Source organism: Ursus americanus, chromosome 12 (genome assembly GCF_024610735.1).
Source record: "Ursus americanus isolate L20-20 chromosome 12, mUrsAme1.1.p, whole genome shotgun sequence".
In the NCBI taxonomy this organism is placed as follows: Eukaryota; Metazoa; Chordata; class Mammalia; order Carnivora; family Ursidae; genus Ursus; species Ursus americanus.
The window spans coordinates 18,128,300-18,150,334 of record NC_142138.1 but is presented as its reverse complement, the minus strand read 5'-3'; the positions used below and the strand labels follow the sequence as shown (position 1 = coordinate 18,150,334).

At 38.0% G+C, this 22,035-nt stretch overlaps 1 protein-coding gene across 6 annotated transcripts in view; it reads right to left on the bottom strand.

Moving 5' to 3' along the window:
- PATJ (PATJ crumbs cell polarity complex component) overlaps positions 1–22,035 on the bottom strand; it is a 345,082-nt gene that overhangs the window by 244,021 nt on the left and 79,026 nt on the right. For all 6 annotated transcript variants that reach the window (XM_087865951.1, XM_045802203.2, XM_045802205.2 and 3 more), the window contains exons 18-19: positions 7,568–7,777; positions 925–1,044 (exon numbers count right to left, since the gene is read on the bottom strand). In XM_087865951.1, coding sequence (XP_087722077.1) covers positions 925–1,044; positions 7,568–7,777 — 330 coding nt within the window. The remainder of the gene's footprint in view (positions 1–924; positions 1,045–7,567; positions 7,778–22,035) is intronic.

Genomic DNA, 22,035 nt, shown 5'->3' with positions numbered 1-22,035 from the left:
GAAGTACATACAACTGAAACTAGTCATACATGTGCAGAAACTTCGCTGAGTTCCTAGGTAATGCCTGAGGAATGTATGGATTTGCTGAGCCTCTAACCTAACCCTGGGGATCCTCAAGAGTGCTGAGCACAACGAGGCCCAATTCCTCTTGAGGGATCAATGACATTTCCTATTTGGACACCTACTCATTAAATACTACCAAATGTAAATTCATGAAATGAATCTATTACTTTCCACTTTTAAATTATTATAGTGTATCAAATACTGCAAGCTAGTTAATTTTTTTACAGGTGCGTTTACAGGGTATATTTGAAGATGTCATACACTTATGAAATTTTAACAAAAAATGTCTACACTAAAAAAAAACCCACAATATACAGTATAGAAATAAATATCAGCTTGAGGCACTGTCAATAAATTATGCAAAGAATATCACCAGACGGTTGTTATCAGGTAAAGCAATACCATACTCTTAAGCACAATTCATTTTCAGAAAAAAAAGGAAAAGCTTCAAAATATACTTTCTAAAATTAAAGTGTAAAGAAGGGTTTGACTAAATAACTCTTTTCTTTAGGAAGTACTCAGTAAGAAGTCCTTTGATATAGCTCTATTTTCTACAGCATTTTAAATGCACGTCTATTTTTGAATATTGTGTTCTACCCTCAAAATTTTAAGAGTGTATCTATGGTATAAAATAAGGTATGTTTGTGCTTTGAAAATGCCTTATATCTGGCCTATGTCGTTTATGAAGCCACTGGGATACAAGAGGGAAAACAGTTTATTTTTTAAAAAAAATAAAAAAGCGAGAGGAGGATCATTTAATTTCTATCTCGTAAGCTCAGAGTGGGAACAAGCTTTTGTCTTCTCTATAGAAATTCTGGCTCACAGCAAACCATTCAAATGGGAAATCAATTTACGAAATACCTTGGGTGCTTCAAGTATTAAAGATGAATTTATATCATGAATTGTTCCTGAAAGTTCAGTCTTGTCTTCATTATTGTTTGAATGTAAAATATAATGACTTTCTTCCTCTTTATCATCTTCCTGAAAACAGAAACAATTTTTACTTAAAAGATTTTATATATTTATTTGAGAGAGAGAGAGATCAACAGCACGAGTGGGGGAGGCAAAGGGGAGAGGAAGGAGCAGACTCCCCGCTGAGCAGGGAGCCCAAGGGGCTCAATTCCTGGACCCTGGGATCATGACCTGAGCCAAAGGCAGATGCTTAACTGACTGAGTCACCCAGGTGCCCCTGGAAACAATTTTTTAAATTTATTTTTTAGCATAATTGAGGAAATGTTTTTGTCAACCATGAAGCTATCTTTTATTGATATAACTGACATATAACATCATATATCATATTAGTTAGGTGTACAACAATTAGATGTATGTATATATTGCAAAATTATCACAATAAATTTAGTTATACTAAAACTTTCAAATATACAATATGTTCTTGTTAACCAGAGTCATCATGGTGTACACTACATCCCCAGGACTTACTTATCTTATGACTGGAAGTTTCCACCTTTTGATGACCTTCGCCTATCTCACCCACCACTCCCTGCATCTCTGGCTACCATCCGAAGCACTTTTATAATCAAAGAAAATACCTTAGTTTTGAACTCTCTTCAGATTAATTCTCATCTTTCCATTAAGTGCAAGGACACAATAAAACTTTTGCAAATTGTTTTATTAGAATAAACTTTTCTTTAATAATTAAAAAGAAAGTCATATTTGAGTCAAAGCTTCGCAAACATTTTTTTCTTTTTAAGTAGCCCTTAAACCACATGCAAAAGAATGAAACTGGACGATTTTCTTTCACCATACACAAAAATAAACTCAAAATGGATTAAAGACCTAAATGTGAGACCTGAAACCATAAAAATCCTTGAGGAGAGCACAGGCAGTAATCTCTCTGACATCAGTTGTGGCAATATTTTTCTAGATCTGTCTCCTGAGGCAAGGAAAATAAAAGCAAAAATTAACTATCAGGGCTACATCAAAATAAAAAGTTTGTGCACAGCAAAAGAAACAATCAACAAAACTAAAAGCCACCTACAGAATAGGAAAAGATATTTACAAATGACATATCCAGTAAAGGGTTAGTATTCAAAATACATAAGGAACTGATACAACTCAACACCCCCCAAAAAATCCAATTAAATAATCCAATTAAAAAATGGGCAGAAGACGTAAACAGAAGATATACAGATGCCAGCAGACACATGAAAAGATGCTCAACATCACTCATCATCAGGGAAATGAGATACTACAATGAGATATCACCTTACACCTGTCAGAATGGCTAAAAACAAAAGCACAAGAAACAAGTGCAGAAAAAGAAACCCCTGTGCACTGCTGGTGGGAATGCAAACTGGCAGCCACTATGGAAAACAGTACGGAGGTTGCCCAAAAAGTTGAAAATAGAAATACCATATGACCCAGTAATTCCACTACTGGGCATTTACTGAACAAATATGAAAACACTAATTTGAAAAAATATATGCACCCTTATGTTTACTACAACATTATTTACAATAGCCAAATTTGGAAGCAAGCAGCCCAAATGTCCATCAATAGATGAATGGATAAGGAAGATGTGTTGTATATACAGACAATGGAATATTATTCAGACATTAAAAAAACAATGAAATCTTGCCATTTGCAACATAGACAGAGCTAGAGAGTATAATGCTAAGTGAAATAAGTCTGTCAGAGAAAGACAAATACCCTATGATCTCATTCATATGTGGAATTTAAGAAACAAAACAAATTAGCAAAGGAAAAAGAGAGAGAGACAAACCAAGAAACAGACTCTTAACTACAGAGAACAAACTGATGGTTACCAGAGTGGGGGGATGGAGGAAATAGGTGAAGGGGATGAAAGAGTACACTTAATCATGACGATAAATACATAGATAGACAGATAGATAAATTAACTTTTTTAAAGAAGCACGAATTAGAGTTTCACAAGTTTGTCAGATATAAGATCAAATTACCAAGTCAGTATCATTATCTCTACTTCAGCAATAGCTAATTTAAAAATGTAAGGGAAAACAAGACATCATTCACAAAGGGGGGGAAAACAGTAAATTATCTCAGAATTAAACTAAAAAAACTGCACAGCACATTTAAGGAGAAAACTGTAAAAGAAGATCTGACAAAATAAAGAGACATACTATGTAGGAAAAAAAAATTTCCTTAAATTAAGAAACATCACTTTCCAAAAAAGGGCCTTAATATTAAGAAATGTATCAGTATAGGGATGCCTGTATGGCTCAGTTGGTTGAGTGCCCAACTCTTGGTTTCAGCTCAGGTCATGATCTCAGAGTGGTGTGATCGAGCCCCAAGTCCTTGAGATTCTCTCCCATCTCCCTCTGTCCCTCCCCTCTCTCTAATAAATAAAATATTTTTAAAAAATGTATCAGTATACACAGGGTAATATTCAAAATATTTAACAAAGGTACAGGGCAGTCATTTGCCCTCAGAAAAGGTTCGGCCATCCGAGTGTTCACCAGCTCAACAGCGGTCCTGGGTCAGAACAGAGCCACTATTTATGGAGTCCTAGCTCTAAATCACAATCTACGGTAAACACTTCATTGCTTTGTCTCAGCTTAGTCTTCACAGCAATCCAAGTCAGGATTTTATATTTTATATTTATATAAAAATGGCAACACATATTTATGGTACTATGTGCCAGGCATAGGTTAAAGCATTTTAAATATTCATTTAGTATATTTACTAATATATTAATACACATTCTAAAAGTAGGTATTCTCATTAATCCCAGCTTACAGATGAGTAAAAAGTTACATAGCTCATCAGTTACACACCCAGAATTGGAACCCCGGCTGTCTGGCCCTAGGGCCTGGGATCGCAACTACCACGCCATGCAGTCCCCCACATTATCGACAAGGAAGTGGGAGCTGGGGAGGTTAAATAATTGGCCCAATTATATTGGCCCCCCGCCCTTGCAAATCACAGAACTAAGCAAAAACCCACAGCTGTCCGGCTCAAGGACCCCATTGCCAGCTCTGACCTATTAGTTCTGAAGATACGATACAGTTTTTGAAGTCAGTTCATTCATTTTTTTACATCTGATACATTTGAGATGAATTTGCAGAAAAGAGAAGATAAGCCCCATTCACGGTTAATATGAAAATATATAATATGAAACACATTATATAGACAATGTATATCAATATAATAAATGACTTAATAAAAAATCGTGTTCTCCTAACTTTTATATATTCATAGTCTTTCTGGCCCAAGCTGACTCTGGGCCACTTTCTTCACACTCTCTACCCCACTTCCACAGAGGACTGAGTAAATGCTCAGTAAACATTATGTGATAAGTGGCCACCAAGTGGACCACCAGAGAGACAGAGACCACAGAGAAGGTCCGTGCATCACTATTTACAGCTCATGAGCAAACATTTTTGCTAAACGGACCCAGACATTAAAGAAGGAATTAGTGGTAATTCCATTAAGAATTTTTTTTTAAGATTTTATTTATTTATTTGACAGAAACAGAGAGAATGTGCACAAGTAGGCAGAACCGCAGGCAAAGGGAGGGGGAGAAGCAGGCTCCCTGCTGAGCAAGGAGCCCAAAGCGGGGCTCGATCCCAGGACCCTGGGGTCAGGACCTGAGCCAAAGGCAGACGCTTAACCGACTGAGCCACCCAGGTCCCCTCCACTAAGAATTTTTTACAGTCCTGAAAGTGACCTTTGTCTTCATCCCTTCTGTGGCTTCCCACTCCCAAGTATCCTGGAAGCCTTCTGCTCACTAAGGGAAGCCTAGGCAAAGGTCCACCTCACGATTACTACATTCCAAAGCCCTCTCAGAATGTGGCCAAGATCCCGAAGTCTCTGCAGCTCTATGTCTGCCAGAAATAGCACAGGAACCCACACCCGGCTGGTCACTAAGCTCTGTTTTTTTACACCACCTCACACATCCCTAAACTGCTTCCGAGTCAAGTCACGCTGTTTAAATCCTCTAGGACGTAAATAGTTTGGGATTTCCTCTGGCAGCCCAAATAATCAGGCAAGCAATCCTCAGGGAAAATCAAGACAAAATCCCCCCACAACCAAAATGCCAAGAAGATGAGATCCCCATAAAAATATCGAATTCCTCCCTGCAACTTATTATCCAGAAATCAAACCAGGCATCTCCTGGTGTCTCATGTTGGCTATGGCAACACCCATACACCAAATACAGGATATAAAGTCAAGAGCTTGATTAGCTATGTGCTATACTCCATTCTGAAATATTCAGAGTGCCTGAAAGTATAACGTACTGGCATCTTTACGGGGAATTCATGAAGGCCACGTTGAGGTTCCCCAATGCATAAATACTATGTGTAATACAGGATCTATCTCTATCTATATATCTATACCTACATATGTATAAGTGAACATATTTATCTATATTTACCTATACATATGGACACATGTAGTATGTTAACATATTCATACAGTATATTAATATATTTCATAGAATAAAAGAATCTTAGAGTTAAGAAAGATTTTAGGAGTCCTCTAGTCTTGTTCAGTCTTTTCAGAGATGAAAAAATAGGCTCAGAGAAGAACAGTGGTATGCCTATGATCAAATTACTAGGACAATGTTTCTCAAAGTGTGAAATTCTGCATCAGAACTACATGGATGATTCACTGAAGAAGCAGATCCCTAAATAGTACATCTCAATGACCAGATGAGACTCTCTGAGCTTAGGACCTCGGAAACTGCATTTTTACCATCTCCCAGATGATTCTCGTGTATATTACATATCTTTGCATCGAAACCCACTGGGCTGACTCATAGGAAAGCTAGAAATGGAGTCCAGGTCTCTTGAAACCCAGTCAAACACTTTAGTAAGACCATCTATCTGTTTCAAGACACACTGCATGCAAACTAAAGTTGCAACAAGTTAAATATACAGTACTGTGGTCTGAAGCCACCTGAGTTTATATCCCAACTCTGCCCCTTACTGCTGACATCATCACGGATAAGCTCCTCAATTCTCTTGTCTCTTGATGGGCTCAGCTGTAATGAGGGTAACAAGAGGACTACCTCTTCAAGTTGCCAGGAGGATTAAATTAGTTAATACATGTATAGGTTTTAAAATACTGATATATAGTAAGCACTCAAGAATATCTTCATACTGCTTGCAAATTATCATCAGGTATTTTGTTGCATTGGGGAACCTCAAAAGCACCCTAATTGTAATATGGCCCTTAGTCATAAACACTGATCTGACCCAGGACATAAGATTAAGCGGCAAGAGAACTTCAAGATGCTCTGACCACACAGAGTTCTAGATGCTAGGTGTTATGAGGCACTTTGATGGGCAGAAAAGCATATTGAAATCTCGTCGCCTATGGTTAAAATGATATAGTTAATCCAGTCATCTGTTGAAGGGCATCTCAGCTCATTCCATGATTTAGCTATTGTGGACAATGCTGCTATGAACATTGGGGTGCATATGGCCCTTCTCTTCACTAGGTCTGTATCTTTGGGTAAATACCCAGTAGTGCAATGGCTGGATCATAGGGTAGCTCAATTTTTAACTTTTTAAGGGACCTTTACAATGCAACATTACTCAGCTATCAAAAAGAACGATTTCTCAACATTTGCTGCAACATGGACGGCGCTGGAGGAGATAATGCTGTGAAAAAAGTCAAGCAGAGAAAGACAATTATCATATGGTTTCTCTCATCTATGGAACATAAGAAGTAGGAAGATTGGTAGGAGAAGAAAGGGATAAAGAAAAGGGGGGTAATCAGAAGAGGGAATGAAGCATGAGAGACTATGGACTCTGAGAAACAAACTGAGGGCTTCGGGGGGGGGAATGGGATAGGGTGGTGATGGGTAGTAAGGAGGGCACGTATTGCAGGGTGCACTGGGTGTTATACGCAACTAATGAATCATCGAACTTTACATCAAAAACCAGAGGTGTACTGTATGGTGACTAACATAATATAATAAAAAATATTATTATAATTTTTAAAAATTAAATAAGGAACAGATGAAATTAATTTTAATAATCTATTTTATTTAACCCAATATATCTACAACATTAACATTTCAATATGTAATACAAAAGTTATTAATAAGATATTTTACATTTTTTGAACAACAACCAAAAAAACGATATAGTTAACTGGATTTCAACTTACCATGCCATCTCAACATCATTCCCAAGTGAAAGTTAAAATGCACAGACTTATTTTCATTTACATCCTAAGGAATGTGATGGGAACTTACAGATCTGTGCTAAAATCATGAAGATAAAAATAGTAGTAAAAGTGGTAATAGGACTAGCAATGTTAGCAGCTACTATTTATATAATAATGTACAAGCACTTAATGAATATAATCTTTAGTTCCCCAAATCTTATGAGACAGACATTATGTTTCTGTCAAGGACATAAGAAACTTGTATTAGGACACACATAGAGTAAGTTGTTGAAGGGGAATTCGAAACCCGGTGTATTTGCCTCCAAAATCCAGGTTCTTAAGTATTACACTATTATCATGTCCTATATTAACAAAATTGAACACTTACCACCAAAGGCTTACAGATGCCAAGGCGTACAATGCCTGGTGGCACAGCTTTCAACACTCCCACAGCTTCAGCAAGTGTGCTGTTTTCCAAACAGTATTCATTAACTGAGACCAGGCGGTCTCCAGGTAACAGCTCTCCCCCTCTTTCTGCGACACCATCTGCCACCAGGGAACGGATCACAATCACTGATCTTGTGGGATCTAAAGGGTCCTAAGGGTCAAGCCAAGAGGAAAGAGAAGTCAGATTCTGAAAACATATATACTCTTGAATCTCATTTGACTATTTACATTAAGTATCGGCATTCGGGGTGATATTCTTCCAAAGAGGTCAACATCTATTACACTATCACGCTATACACCCACGCAAGTATCAGCTTATATCAAGGTGGAAACATCTAAACAATTTCAGTTACATGTCTAAGGGTTCAATACATAAAAATTTCTTCTTTGAACTTTTGGTGACTGATATTTTGTTGGGCCACAAGAAGTCTACTGACAGTTGAGCAAGATTCCCTGACATTCTCAAGCACAGTCGTATTATACACCAAAGACCAGTGCTCTTGGGCAATAAGTAGGCTCCAAGAGAAGTGTACTATGGTAAGTGATACTTCATTTTTTATATGTTCCACCAATATAAAATCCTCCTGCTAAATCAATGAAGCTCAAAAAAGAGGTGGAAACCACCGAATATTCCACTGCATGAAAAAAGTAGTTTAAAAATAACAGAGCTATAACTTATAATACATAAATTGTAACACAGTATAGGGACCCCTCGGTGAGAACTACTCTGATACAAGAAAATGAGTGTCACTTCATGAACAAAACCAATGTGTAAATAATTCTCATCCACTGGGAGGGCCCCATTTTTCTTTTTATTAAGCAGCCCTGAAGATAATGTTGACATTCAGTAAATACATTTGGTTAATAAGAACCAATTTATAAGCCATTATTTTTTATTTTATTGGACACTGATATATAGTACTATGTGTCAGGCTCTATTTTAAGTGCTTTACTCTAATACTTGTTTATGTTTCTACAGATGAGGGAACTAAGGCTCAGATAGTTAAGGAAACTTGCCAAGATTACCCATCTGGTAACTGGCAGAGCTAGGATTCAAACCCAACCAGTCTGGCTCCCAAGTCCTTCCTCTTGACCACCATGCTCTGCCACTTGTGCCACATTAAAATAATGGTACAACTACTAAACCTCAAACTTAGCGAGGGAGAGGGAAAAAATCATCAAATCCCAGGTGAAACACTTGCTTCTGTCTATTTTGTTCCTATTGTTTCATTATGCACATACTCCTCCATAAAGCCAAGGTGTAGTAACATGAGATTCTCTTACTGTTGAACGCTTCCTGACAAATGAGAAACGGTCATGTTTTGTGTTAGACTCAGAAGACTTTGGAATTAGCAAAGTGAGAATCTGCCAAGTTCCAGCCAGTCAGTTTGAAGTGGCTGATGGTTCTTTTGGAGTTTTCTGATCCACTTTTCATAGACCTCTGTGATTCAGACATCAAGGTTCATTTTCAAGGACTATATGGAATTTTCGCCAAATATATTTAAATCAAGAAAAGCTACACAGCTAATTCCTTGAAAAATGCCTTCAAACATAACTTATCTTACTTTCCCTCACCTTGCTTTTCTGCTCCAAGGTCAAGAGATTCTTGGTAAATTTCTAACATGCTCTGATGTATAACACCTCATACTTATATGGGGGACAGAAAGTAAAAAGAGTCACGAGTACTCACTAATAAAGTACATAGCGTTGAACTATAATCACACCAATATTTTCAAGTAGAGGGAGCTATTGCATAGGAAGAGAAAAGAAAAGAACAACAACAAAAAAGTACAGTGGTCTATCAGCAGGCAATCAGTGCAGATATAAAAGAGCTGTCTGTTTTGTCACCAGCAACCATGAATCACAACACACTTTTCATTCTGAAATATGAAACCATTCCATTTTAAGTTTGACACACTAATAAATAAGCTGTACAATTATGTCCTTCATTTAAGATGTCAGTTTGTGATGAAAGGCTTTTTTATTAGGGGGGAAGGGAAACTACATAATAGCATATTCCCCTCATGAAATGCACAGAAAGCATCTAGCATTACTTCATATTAATAATTACTAAACTTTCTTAGAGAAAATTGCAACAGTAAAATAGACCAAAAGCAAATAAATGATTTCACCAGCTTGGTGCAAGCAATCTCTGCAGTTTCATATAACACCAAATCAAAAAGCACTATTTTTACCCCAACTCGGTGAACAGGTTTTCAAAATGCAACCAGCTGAAATGATAATTAGAAACATTTCAAAGAAAGATTAACCGGGCAATAACAGAAATTGAACGATTAATAGATTTCCCTTATTATAGAAAAGTCACGGTGAGCATTCATTTATACAAAGCGCAGTCTTCTTTAGACCTTAAACTATACCAGGTGTGCTTGCTTACTGAAATTTATTCAGGCTTAGACCTCTAGTTATTCTTAACACTAAGTCTAATCTACCACCTCTTTTCCTGGAAGAGAGAACTCAAGGGCAGCTCCTTTGTCATTAAAAAAAAAGAAAAAGAAAAAAAGACAAACCACCCACTTCTGAAGATGCCCCATTATGTATAATCACTATTTCATTTTCTGTGATGACTTTTCTGACTGCGTGATTTCCCACGCAGCTGAATGAAGTTGCTTTAATGAGGAACGGTCATTTCCTTTCAGGCTCATCACGTGTAGTAGCTGCCCTATGGAAAGAGAGCAGCTGCTCCTGCCTACTGGGGCGACTGCTATTCTTGAGGCTTTGCTGCATAAAAAATGCTGAAAAACCAGCCTGATTTAGACTACTCGTCATCAGGAAGGTCTGTTTTCTGAAAATCTAGCCCACAATAGCATACCCATGTTGTAGCAAACAAAATGTTAGCATGGAATTTCTTAAGACCTCTACCCAACTTTGAGACCCCATGCAGAATTTTTTTTTAAAGTCCCCATAAGTTTTTATCACCTTTTATCACAATTTTAATACCTCTAATTCTTCCTGTTTTGGGCAAAACACTGCAAAGAACATTGTTTTCCAGAATCAACATTGTTTTAGACATAGCAGTCAATAGAGGGCACTAAAGACTAATCACAGAACACAAGAAACAGCGTCTTTTCCTATGCTAGCCATTCTCTTCTGAAGGATTTTTTCTTCTTTATTCGAAAGTCTTATATTATTATACGTTATTAACAGTATCCCCTATGTTTGCCTCAACTCAACCATTTATGAAAGTTGCTCCCTACAGCTCTTAAAAATATTATCAAACTCCTACAATCAATTAAGAACAGCTAACCTCCCTCAGAATACACAGACCAGAAGACAGATCTGACCTGAATTCTTCTCACTACTTAGCTATGAGATCCTGAAACCCCAAATAACTGCTGTCTCACAAATGAATACAATCACTGTACCTGCCTGAAGAAAAGTGCATATAAGAATTTTTGAGATTTGCTGAAGTGACACTAATGTTTGATATTATAAACACAAGATGTTTCCACGTAGGGGAAATCCAAGTTGACAGACTCCTCTCCTCCCATAATCCCTGAGTGGCATTACCATATACCCAAGCATTCACTTAAACCCTCTCCCCTCGCCCCTCCACTGAGTTGCTAGCTAAAGGATGTCAGTTTGATCTTCCATCTTTTCTATCTGACCCTTTCTCTCCATTTCTGCTGCTACTACCTTGGTTCAGCTTCCCATTATTTCTTGCCTGGGCAACTGCTAATCTCCCTATCTCCGATCTTGCCCTCATCAGTCTATTTTCCACAGAGATAAAGGAATAATCTTTAAAGATAAAAATTTGGAGCTCCTGGGTGGCTCAGTCAGCATCGGCTCTTGATTTTGGCTCAGGTCATGCTCCTGAGACCGAGCCTTGCATGAGGCTCTGCACTGGGCATGGAACTTAAGATTCTCTCTCTCTCCCTCTCCCAGTGCCCACCACACCCCACTCACATGCATGCTCTCTCAAAAAAAAAAAAAAAAAAAAAAATTGGGTACCGGGGTGGCTCACAGTCAGTTAAATGAAGGTCGTGATCTTAGGGTCCTGGGATTCAGAGCAGTCCAGGCTCAGCACGGAGTCTGCTTGGGATTCTCTCTCACTCTCCCTCTGCCCCTCCCCCTGTTCACACTCTCCCTGCCCCCCCCAAATAAATAATCTTTAAAAAAGAATTAAAAAATAAAGATACTAAAAATTTAAAATATAAAAATGTGATCACAATTTCTTCTCTGTTTGAAACACTTCAGCGACACCCAAGTGCCTTCAGCATCCAGTCCTAACTGCTTGGCAGAGTAATTCCCTCAGATCTGCAGATGAATCTAAACTCTTCTTGCTCCCCCCTTACATGTACCACTGCACACCCCCATTTGCTCCACACAAAGTCCCAACAATACAGAACTACTGAAATCCAAGGACTGTGAAATGCTTTGACATGCTTCATGACATCCTACAAACCATTCCACTTGCTAGGAATACTTTCCCTGCCCCACTGCCACTTCTCTCCATCTTCACTACCAGAGTCAGCTCCAGTGTATTTCCACCAATGAGAAGGCTTCCCTGACTCAGGAACCTTCTACTCTGTGATATCCCTAAATCCAAAAGAGGACTTCCATAGAGCATTCATCATGATATAGTTTTCCTTACTGTCCCATATCTCCTAGAGTAAGTTAGGTCCTCCTGCTAGATGTATCCACGGCACCTTGCATTTCCTCTATTCTAACACTTTTGACATTTTACAGAAATTATTTTAACTGTCTTACCTACTAAAAATAAGCTTCACAGGAGCAAGGATATGTTTGCTTATTTGCTGCTTTATTTTCAGGACCTACTACAGTGACTGCCATATGGAAGGTACTCAATAGTAGCTGAAATATTGAATGACTGAAACTATTTAGTTTCTCTCTCCTCACTGGACTGTTAAGTACATCAAAGGCAAAGGACACATCCCATCATAGGTGAACAAGAACAACAAGAGTTAGCACTTACTGAGTTCTTGCCATGTCAGGAATATTCTAGGAATCTTACCTACTAGAATTCATTTAACCTTCAAACCACCATGAGGTAGGTACCATTATTATCCCTATTTTCAAGATGAGAAAATTAAGAGGAAAATTAACCAAGGCACAGAGTTGATAAATGGCACAGCCAGAATTTAAACTAGCTGGTTAAGTTCCAGAGTTTATGCTCTCAGCCTCTAAGTGATGCAGCTTCTCTATCTTCAGGTATTTGCCAAATGAATTAATATTGAAAGAAGGCCAACCGATAGAAGAGATATTTATTGCCTTGCCAAAGTGTGTGAACTCAGTCCCTTATTTACCACACTTGGCCACCACAGGTTTCTACTTCAGTACCTAGCTGATAGGGTTAGCACAGAATGTATAGCATGGCTGTATGTACAAATAACGCATGGCTTTGTTTGCCAAATTTCAATTTATATCTGCTTTCTCGAGAATCCATTCATTTGGTGAACTAAGGACACCTTTACAGGAACAGATACAAGCATGTGGCAATAATTATGCCCAAATGGATGGACATAATTTCCAAAGTTTCTGCAGGGTCTATAAAGTGTAGTACATGAGGATTTGTGTACATTCCCACCGACCAAAAAGATCCGAGTTCACATAAACTAAGGCAGGGTGCAGGAGCAACACCCGGGGAAGAATGGTGGCTCAGTGGAAATGTGGGCTCTGTGAGAGACATATCGACCTGAAGAGGTGGGGAGCTCTGGCCATGAAGCTGCTCCATAAGTAAAACCACAAATCCATGTAAGCAAATGTGGCAAGCTCAGTGGAAAGGCACAGAGGAAGGAACGCTACATGAGGAGGAGACAGAAGAAATGAACAAGAACAGTGGTCACATTTAATAACATTAGCAGTGCATCAGCGAGAGGTATTTTTTAAAGAGGAACATGAGACATATACCATGGACTGTTCTGACATTCAACATTTATATGCTTTGCAGTATTACTCCAATGCAGAAAAACAGAAATCAAGATGTAAACAATGACTTAACTCCATGGATTCAAAATAAAGAACAACGTCTGGGTTTGTTTGTTTTTAATTCTGTACTCAAAACCCTAACTTTTAAAAGCATTAAGGAAATAGGAGTTTTTATAGCAGAATGACATAGAGATAGACGATATTTTATTTCAGATAAAAATGTGTGTCTGATAGATCAATGGAACAGGATAGAGAGCCCAGAAATAAACCCATGCTTATATAGCCAATTAATCTATGACAAAAGAAACAAAAATATACAATAGGAAAAAGACAGTCTTTTCAATAAATGGTGTTGGGGAAACTGGACAGCTACATGCTGTGTGAAACTGGACCATTTTCTTACACCATACACAAAAATAAATTCAAAAGGGATTAAAGACCTCAATGTGAGACCTGAAATCATAAAACTAAAACACAGGCAGTAATCTCTTAGACATCAGCCTAACCAACATATTTATGGATATGTCTCCTCAGGCAAGGGAAACAAAAGCAAAAATAAACTACTGGGACTATACCAGAATAAAACTTTAGCTCAGCAAAGAAAACTATCAACAAAACAAAAAGGCAACCTAGCCAATGGGAGGTGTTTGCAAATGATGTATCTAAATATTAATATCCAGAATATACAAAGAACTTCTTCAACTCAACACCAAAGGACAATCTGATTAAAAAATGGATAGGGCGACTGGGTGACTCAGTTTAACCAACTGAGTGTCCGACTTGATTTCAGTTTAGGTCATGATCTCAGGGTCATGAGATCAAGACCCCCATGGGGCTCCAGGCTGGATGTGGAGCCTACTTAAGATTCTCTCTCTTCCTCTCCCTCTGCCCCTCCCTCACCCTAAATAAATTTTTTAAAATAGAGGACTTGAATAGACATTTTCCCAAAGAACATATACAGATGGCCAACAGACACACGAAAAGATACTCAACATCACTAATCATCAGGGAAATGCAAATCAAAAACACAATGCGGTATCATCATACACTAATAAGAATGGCTAATAAAAAAAAGACAAGAAATGACAAATGTTGGCAAGGATGTAGAGAAAAGGGAACCCTCATACACCATTGGTGCAAATGTAAATTGGTGCAACCACTATGGAAAACAGTATGGCTGTTCCTCAAAAAATGAAAAATGAAAATACCCTAAAAAAACTGGAAAAAAAATACCCTATGATCCAATAATCCTATTGCTGGGATTTATAACAGCCAAGATATGAAAGCAATGCAAGTGTCCATGAGGAGATGAATGGATAAAGAAAATGTGATGCACACACAATGGAATATTACTCAGCCACAAAAAAAAGAATTAAATCTTGCCATTTTGCGACAACACGGATGAACCTGGAGGACGTTATGCTAAATGAAATAAGTGAGACACAGAAAGACAAATACCATATGATTTCACTTACATGTAAGAATCTAAAAAACAAATTAAACAGACAGACTCTCAAATACAGAGAACTGGTGGTTGCCAGAGGGGAGGTAGGAGGGGAAATCAGTGAAATAGATGAAGGGGATTGAGAGGTACAAACTTCCAGTTATAAAATAAGTCAAGGAAATGAAAAGTAGGGCATACAGAAATAAGTCAATAATATTGTAATAATGTTGTATGGAGACAGATGGTGATTACACATCATGGTGAGCACTGAGAAATACATAGAATTGTTGAATTACTATGTTGCACACCTGAAACATAACATCGTATGTCAACTACACATAATAAAAAAAATTACTTATAAATTACTTCACCTTTGATAATTTTGACACTATTGTCAACTGAGTATATCAAAACATAAAGTTGGCCTACAGTAAACTCAGGAGAGGAAATACGGTTAAGTCACATAGTCTTAATCCTATGTTTAATTACTCAAATTAGTTCTCAAGGTTCTGTGCTGCTGTATAGGTCACCACACCAAAATAACTGCTCTCCTCTCTTACTGGAGTCCTTCACTAAAATGAAATGATTCCAAAAAATGCCTGGGAAAACAAGCTCAAATTACAAAATAAAAAGTGCTCTATGAATGAACAGATTTCCTAATCGATGAATTCAATGTTGTACATCATCACAAAATGAGGTTACTGAGCCTAACTCCACAAATATATATTCATAGAAGGGTGAGGAAGTGTATTTTAAAGATAATTTTAAAGGGTCTACAGGCATTAATTTCTGGATAACATGAGGTAGATAGCTCCGGAACATTTGACAAGAGAATTACTCCAACTAAACAATGGTTAACTGAGAGAAAGCAACACGTGGCAAATATTTGTTTCTTGAAGAGTATGCTCTTAAGTGTGGCCATTATTATTTGAACTAAAGAGTATTAAGTTAAAATCTAAATTAATTAACAACTAAGTAAATTTTCAAAATAAGATCTCAAGGAAGTTACTAAGATGGAGAATACTGGGGGAAAAAAACCCAACAATATATTTAAAAGGGAGACCACTAACTCTTTCATTCTGGAGGTAGGCAGAAGAAAGAATTGGTACAAAAGCAAAGCAAAGACTCTTTTAAACACACACACACACACACACACACACACACACACACACACACAGATATATCTTAAAGAAAAACCAGTGATCTGCAGAAGCTCTGATATACAGCCGGCATGAATTAAAATTTCCATTGCAAGTAACATCAATCAGGAAACAGAATCCAAAGGTATTTTTTTAAAGGAGAAAATATACATAGGAGAGAAAGACAAGGAAGACAGCTATTCAATCCACTAGTGGTAGGATGGGTGTGGATTGTAAGTCAGGGGACAAGTTTTGAGCCCCAGCTTGGTGCCAGCCTGGCTGTGTGTAATTTCACCAGTTCATTTCTCTGAGTCTGTTTCCTCAATTGGAAAATGAGAACATTGGGTACATGACAGTTAGAATCTGTTTCTCCCAACTCAAAAATCCTGTAACTAAATTTGACAGAGTATCTTGAGTCAAATTTGTCATTAATTTCTACCAAAACATTCAGAAAACCACTATAAAAAGTAGGGAATGATGGAAGTTAATTCAAAACACAGCACTGGTAATGAAAAGAGATGCGCACTATGGTCACAAATATGGTATAATTTTAGTTAGTGATGTCTTTTAAGAACTCATAAAAAGGCCAATGACTACACAAGATCTAACTTCCTGGGTATTCTACCATTGAAACAAAACATAAAACAAAGTATTTATGACCTGTGCCTTTTTTTTTATACGATGAATCTTAAAACAACTTTTTTTTTCCTTTGCCATTTTTAGATTGCATCAGAAGACATGTCAGGGACTATTAGTTGAATTAAAATCACTAGAATAGTTCTGGTTTAAGATAGTGGGATGTAATTAATTATACTCAGAGAGCTTCTGATTTGACCAACAAGCTAAGCATTTACTTTTAGGAAAGAGAAATAAATGTATTTATAGTGAATGCAAGGCAATAAATAAATGATTTAATGAATAATGAGCAAGCTACCTTATCAGAATCTAATCCCATTTTTAACTATTTTATAATATAGCCAAGTATTACACTAATCATACCAATTACCGCAACACCATCATGTTCAAAGTACCCACAAAATACATCCAGTGCACTCAAGATAGATTAAACTGATACGGTTCCTGGCTCCTTGTGTCTTATTACTTCCTAAATACTATTAGGCATTAAGAATAGATTTTTCCATGCATGATGCATAGAACTAAACAGTCCCTGAGCAGCAGAGTAAGCACAGCACGTCAGGCAATTTAAAGTGCAAGGGAAGAGAAGTGGACAGAGAAACTTGCTAAAAAATCAAAATACATTGTAAAGAGGGAAAAAAAATACATCAGTTTGCACATAATTTTATTCTGCATAGCTTGGTAGTTTAAAAGTCTATTTTAAGCACCGTAATAATTTAAATGGTTCAAGCAGGAGTCCCGTGGAAATCACTTCTTGAAGACTATTTCTTTTTCTTATCCCTTTCTAGTCCCCAATTAGATATTTTCCTTGGATATTAGATCTATTGCTTGAATGTTTTATCTATTGAAAATTTTTTGTCATGCTATAATTGTTTCCCATTCACTCCTGGCCCAGGACTTTTTCTGGTTTTAACAAAAATAAAACCAACCACACAACAATTCTTTAGCTACAAGTCCCAACATCTGGTTGAAAGGTCCACCAGGCAAACAGTAGTACTCAAGTACAAAGTCGCACCCTCTGTTAAAATTACATTACTTGAAATGTGAATATACTTCACACTATGGAACTGCACACTTAAAAATGACTAAGATGGTCAATTTTATGTGTATTTTACCAGAAAAAATTTTAAGTAGAAAGATGAATTTATAAATAATAAATATCATAGTATATTCCAGGGGGAAAAAAAATCTACGTTAGCTGAAAGTTGTTATGATGTAGGAAAGTGTAGACACATAAAACTTGAAAAAGCTTTTCTAATGTTAGTTTTGGAATTTATTTTCATTTTCCAAACAAATCGTTCTCAGCCTAAGCACTTAACAAATACTAGCTGAGACTTGGGTTTCTCATTGGTGAAGTGGGAAGAACAAGAGTACAGACTTCATAGAGTTGTGCAAAGCATTAAACGACACAGGTCACGAAAGGTGCTTTCTAAGTCCGTAGAGGTCACTTCGTAAGTGCTGTTACCGTTCTTTGGTTTTCACTGTGAAGATGATGACAGAGAAGAGCTCAGCAGGAAATATGGGACTGAGGAGTCAACAATTACCGTGGAGTTTACTGTCTTTTAAACTCAACTGAGCATATGTGATTTAAACCATCAGTGCTATCAACTACTAAACCACTGGTGATATTATGCTTATGTGGTAACATGTGAAAATAAAGAGCTGACCCCATAACTCCCAGATACATAGACCTCTGCATCTGAGAGAAGCTCAGAGCAGTGTGGCGTCCTCAGCCCTCTTTGTCCCTTGGAGCAGACACCAAGAGATGGGAGCCCTCTCCAGGCTGGGACGTTTGCTGACACACACAGCCGTATCAAGAATATAATATGACCTGCACTCTAGAAAAATTCTGTGGTTTTGTTTTTTTTTTTTAAGAAAAATCCTTGAATGGGCAACCAATACTCTGTATAGTATGTAGCATATAACATGCAGAATAAAACCTAGCCAACTTTGGAACTGTACAGGAGAAAGGCCACGGAGTCCTGCTGGGAAATCTAGGACGCAGCACACTGTTTGTACTCTCTGGCGGGGAAGAAAGCAGACAGGTCTCTAAAGAGCTTTGGCCAGGTGGGAGGAATAAACTCAAGGAACCACAAGATTCAGAAATGATCTCAAGTAAATCTTTTGGAATTGTAGTAAGTATTTTCCTCTGGAAAGACAACTGGAAATTTTTTGTCATGTATCATTGTGTTAGGCCACAGTTATGAAGAACCAGTGTCGTTTTTGCAGACTGTATTTTCACACCACTGGAGCACAGACTTAGAAGCCCAGCTCCACTCCCGACTAATTGGGTGATCTTGAGCAAATTCCTTAACCTCTTGTCATCCAGTTTCCTCAGCCATAAAATGAAGATGATCACAGGAGCTACCTCATGGGGTTGTGGGGATGATTGAACCAGTTATGCATGTAGCAAGGCTGTAAGCAATGCCTGCCCCAGCGTAAGCAGTACATAATCCATAATCACGGGCTATTACTACCATGGGAAATGGTAGTCCTGGTTTCCAAATAAAATACGAGCACACAAAGATTCTCAAAGGATTTTTCATTAAAATGAATAATACTAAAAAGTATAGATAGCTGTACATACAGTTAACAGACACTAAAAAAAGAAAAAAAAAAAGGAAGAAGAAGACTTGAAATAAGGACCAAGTAATCAATTCCAGGACATTCCTGTGCCTGGAATGTCCACTACCTGTTTGTCAAGGCTTACCTCAGCTCCCTGTGAGGCCCCTCTGAATCCTAAAAAGCAATCATCACAGAGGCTTTAGTCTCACTTTCAGCACTGCTAAAACCATAATGTATTATACAGAGTTGTTCTCAAGTCTCTTTCCTTTAGTGTATTTAACATGTTTATTTATCTGCTGACTCTCTACTCCTGTGAATTTAACCTCCATAAGGACGTGGAGTCTATGGTTGAGCTTGTTCACGACTATATTCTCCATGTCCAGAACAGTGCCTGCCATAGACGATGCTCAAATATCCTTATCAAAGATCTTTAACATCTCTTGTCATCTGTGTATACCCCATACTAGCTCATAGTAAATGAATAGTAACTTTTTTTGAAGGAGAGAATGAGTAACAGGAAGAGCCATTGCATGCTCAGATTCTATTTTCTAGAATCATCATCATTCTTCAGTAACTGGTAACATGTTATTTTATGCCTAGGAAAGTGTGGGCATTGATATTCATCTTTTATTTAGTCTTTACAACTTTATAAGGCAAATATTATTTCTATTTCAGAAATTATTATTTTAGTAAACTGAGAATAACAAAGACTAAGCCTGTCCCAAGTCCTAGTAGGGGGGCACAGCCAAAATGAAAATCCTGGTCCTCTCTGACTCGTGAGCTAGTGCTGCTAACCATCCTATATGCTCACAGTGGTGTACGGGTGAGTGTCATATCTGACTAAAGGAAAATACAAAAGGAACAGTTGAAAGGGAAACCTGAGCCCTAGAAAATGGTATATAAAGATCAGGCAGCCAATCCCCTTTCATGCATCATTAACAAATTAGGCCTCTGGTACCAGAAGGAGGCAGCACCACTTCCTGGCCCTTGCTGGGGAGAGCATGGCCTCTTTGGATCACTGCCTGGCTCCAAATGACACCCACAAATAGGGCAGAGCAGTACAAATCGCCACGCCTTGGGAAAAGAGAGCCTCAGCACGTGTTGGTGTTTCTGATTCAGTCTTTCGGCCATACTGCAGGAGGGGCTATGACTGTCATCCACCACCATGGTTCTCAATGGTGACATCAGAATCAAGTGAGGACTTCCAAAACACACTCACACCCACAGAGGGAGGGGAAGCCTGGTGAAGAAATAGCTCTGGAGAATGAGTTTCTTCTTTAGACCAACATTTTTTTTTTTGACAGTTATTATTCTGTTTTTAATTACATGGGAGACAGATACGCAGCTAGACTGATATCCACTAACTTCCTGGAATACGTTCAGCATTTCACAAGAGAGATGTAATTGCCAGGTTTTGCAGTCAATCTGAGCATCTTTATGCCTCTATTTTAGCTCTCTGTGGCTGTTTCATAAACACTAATATTTGCATTTTGGCTATCTGTGAAATACTCATGAAAGGTAATACAACAGATATAGCATTTTCAGGATCTCCTTCTCCTCAGCAATGCCTTCTAGTATGAAGCAGAAACAGTCCTTAAGAAACATTTGTTAAAAGGGGAGTCACCCTATGAGAAAGCACCAACCAGCTGACAAGCATTTGCTGCCTGCCTTCTATTCCACCCCCACCCCTGCCCCATTAGACACAATGGGATTTTTTTTTTTTTTTTTTTTGCCAAATTCGTATTCCAGAGGAGCCATGAAATTCCCGCAAAGTTCAACATCAGGCCTGACTTAAGATCTTTGGGGCCTCCTGCTAACTTCATCCCCCTGCAGCTGCCTCACTAAGGCAAGCTTTTGATCTGTACTATCTGGATTTCAAGCTGATATACACACAGCCTCTTTGATCTCTTATTAAGTGGCTTCTGGTCTCCTGATGCCTTTAGTCTTGCTGAACTGTGGTTTTTGGAAGTCAGTCATCATCCTGAGCGCACTACAAACTCCACACACCAGGAGTGGGCTCCCTTCATTCACCCACTTCGCAGGCTTGAAAAGCAATCTTTAAGCCATAAGAGAATTTCCCCACTAGCCACAATCAATCCACTCCATGAACACACTACTAAGAATTATTTTTCAAATGAAGCAGCTTAAAATGATTTAAAGGATACAGAACTTTCCCATAGAGGGAAAGGAAGCAAATCCTCTGTAAAAAGAAATCTTCACCCCAGTTGGCACTGGAGCTTACAGTACTTTGATGTTAATAAAAATAAATGTGGATAGGAATCAGGGATGGGCATCGAATAGCCTTTAACAGTCCCACGTTCCACGAAGCAAAAGTGACCTTTAAATGCAGATGTGTGGTCTGTTCAACAGCAAGCTATGTATCTGCAAGAACGTGGACACTGCCATTAGTAGTAGATTGATGCCATTTTTCTTCCTCTTACTATCTTAATCCTACATGGATGAAATGAACCCAAAGAATTCTTTAAAAAAAAAAAAAAAAAAAGGATGCCTGGGTGGCTCAGTCAGTTAATCGTCTGCCTTCCACTCAGGTCACGATTCCAGGGTCCTGGGATGGAGTCCCGCATCGGGCTCCTTGCTCAGCAGGGAGCCTGCTTCTCCCTCTGCCTGCCTCTCCTACTTGTGTTCTCTCTCTCTCTGACAAATAAATAAATAAAATCTTTCGGAGGGGAAAAAAAAAGAAAAACAACAACAAAAGAA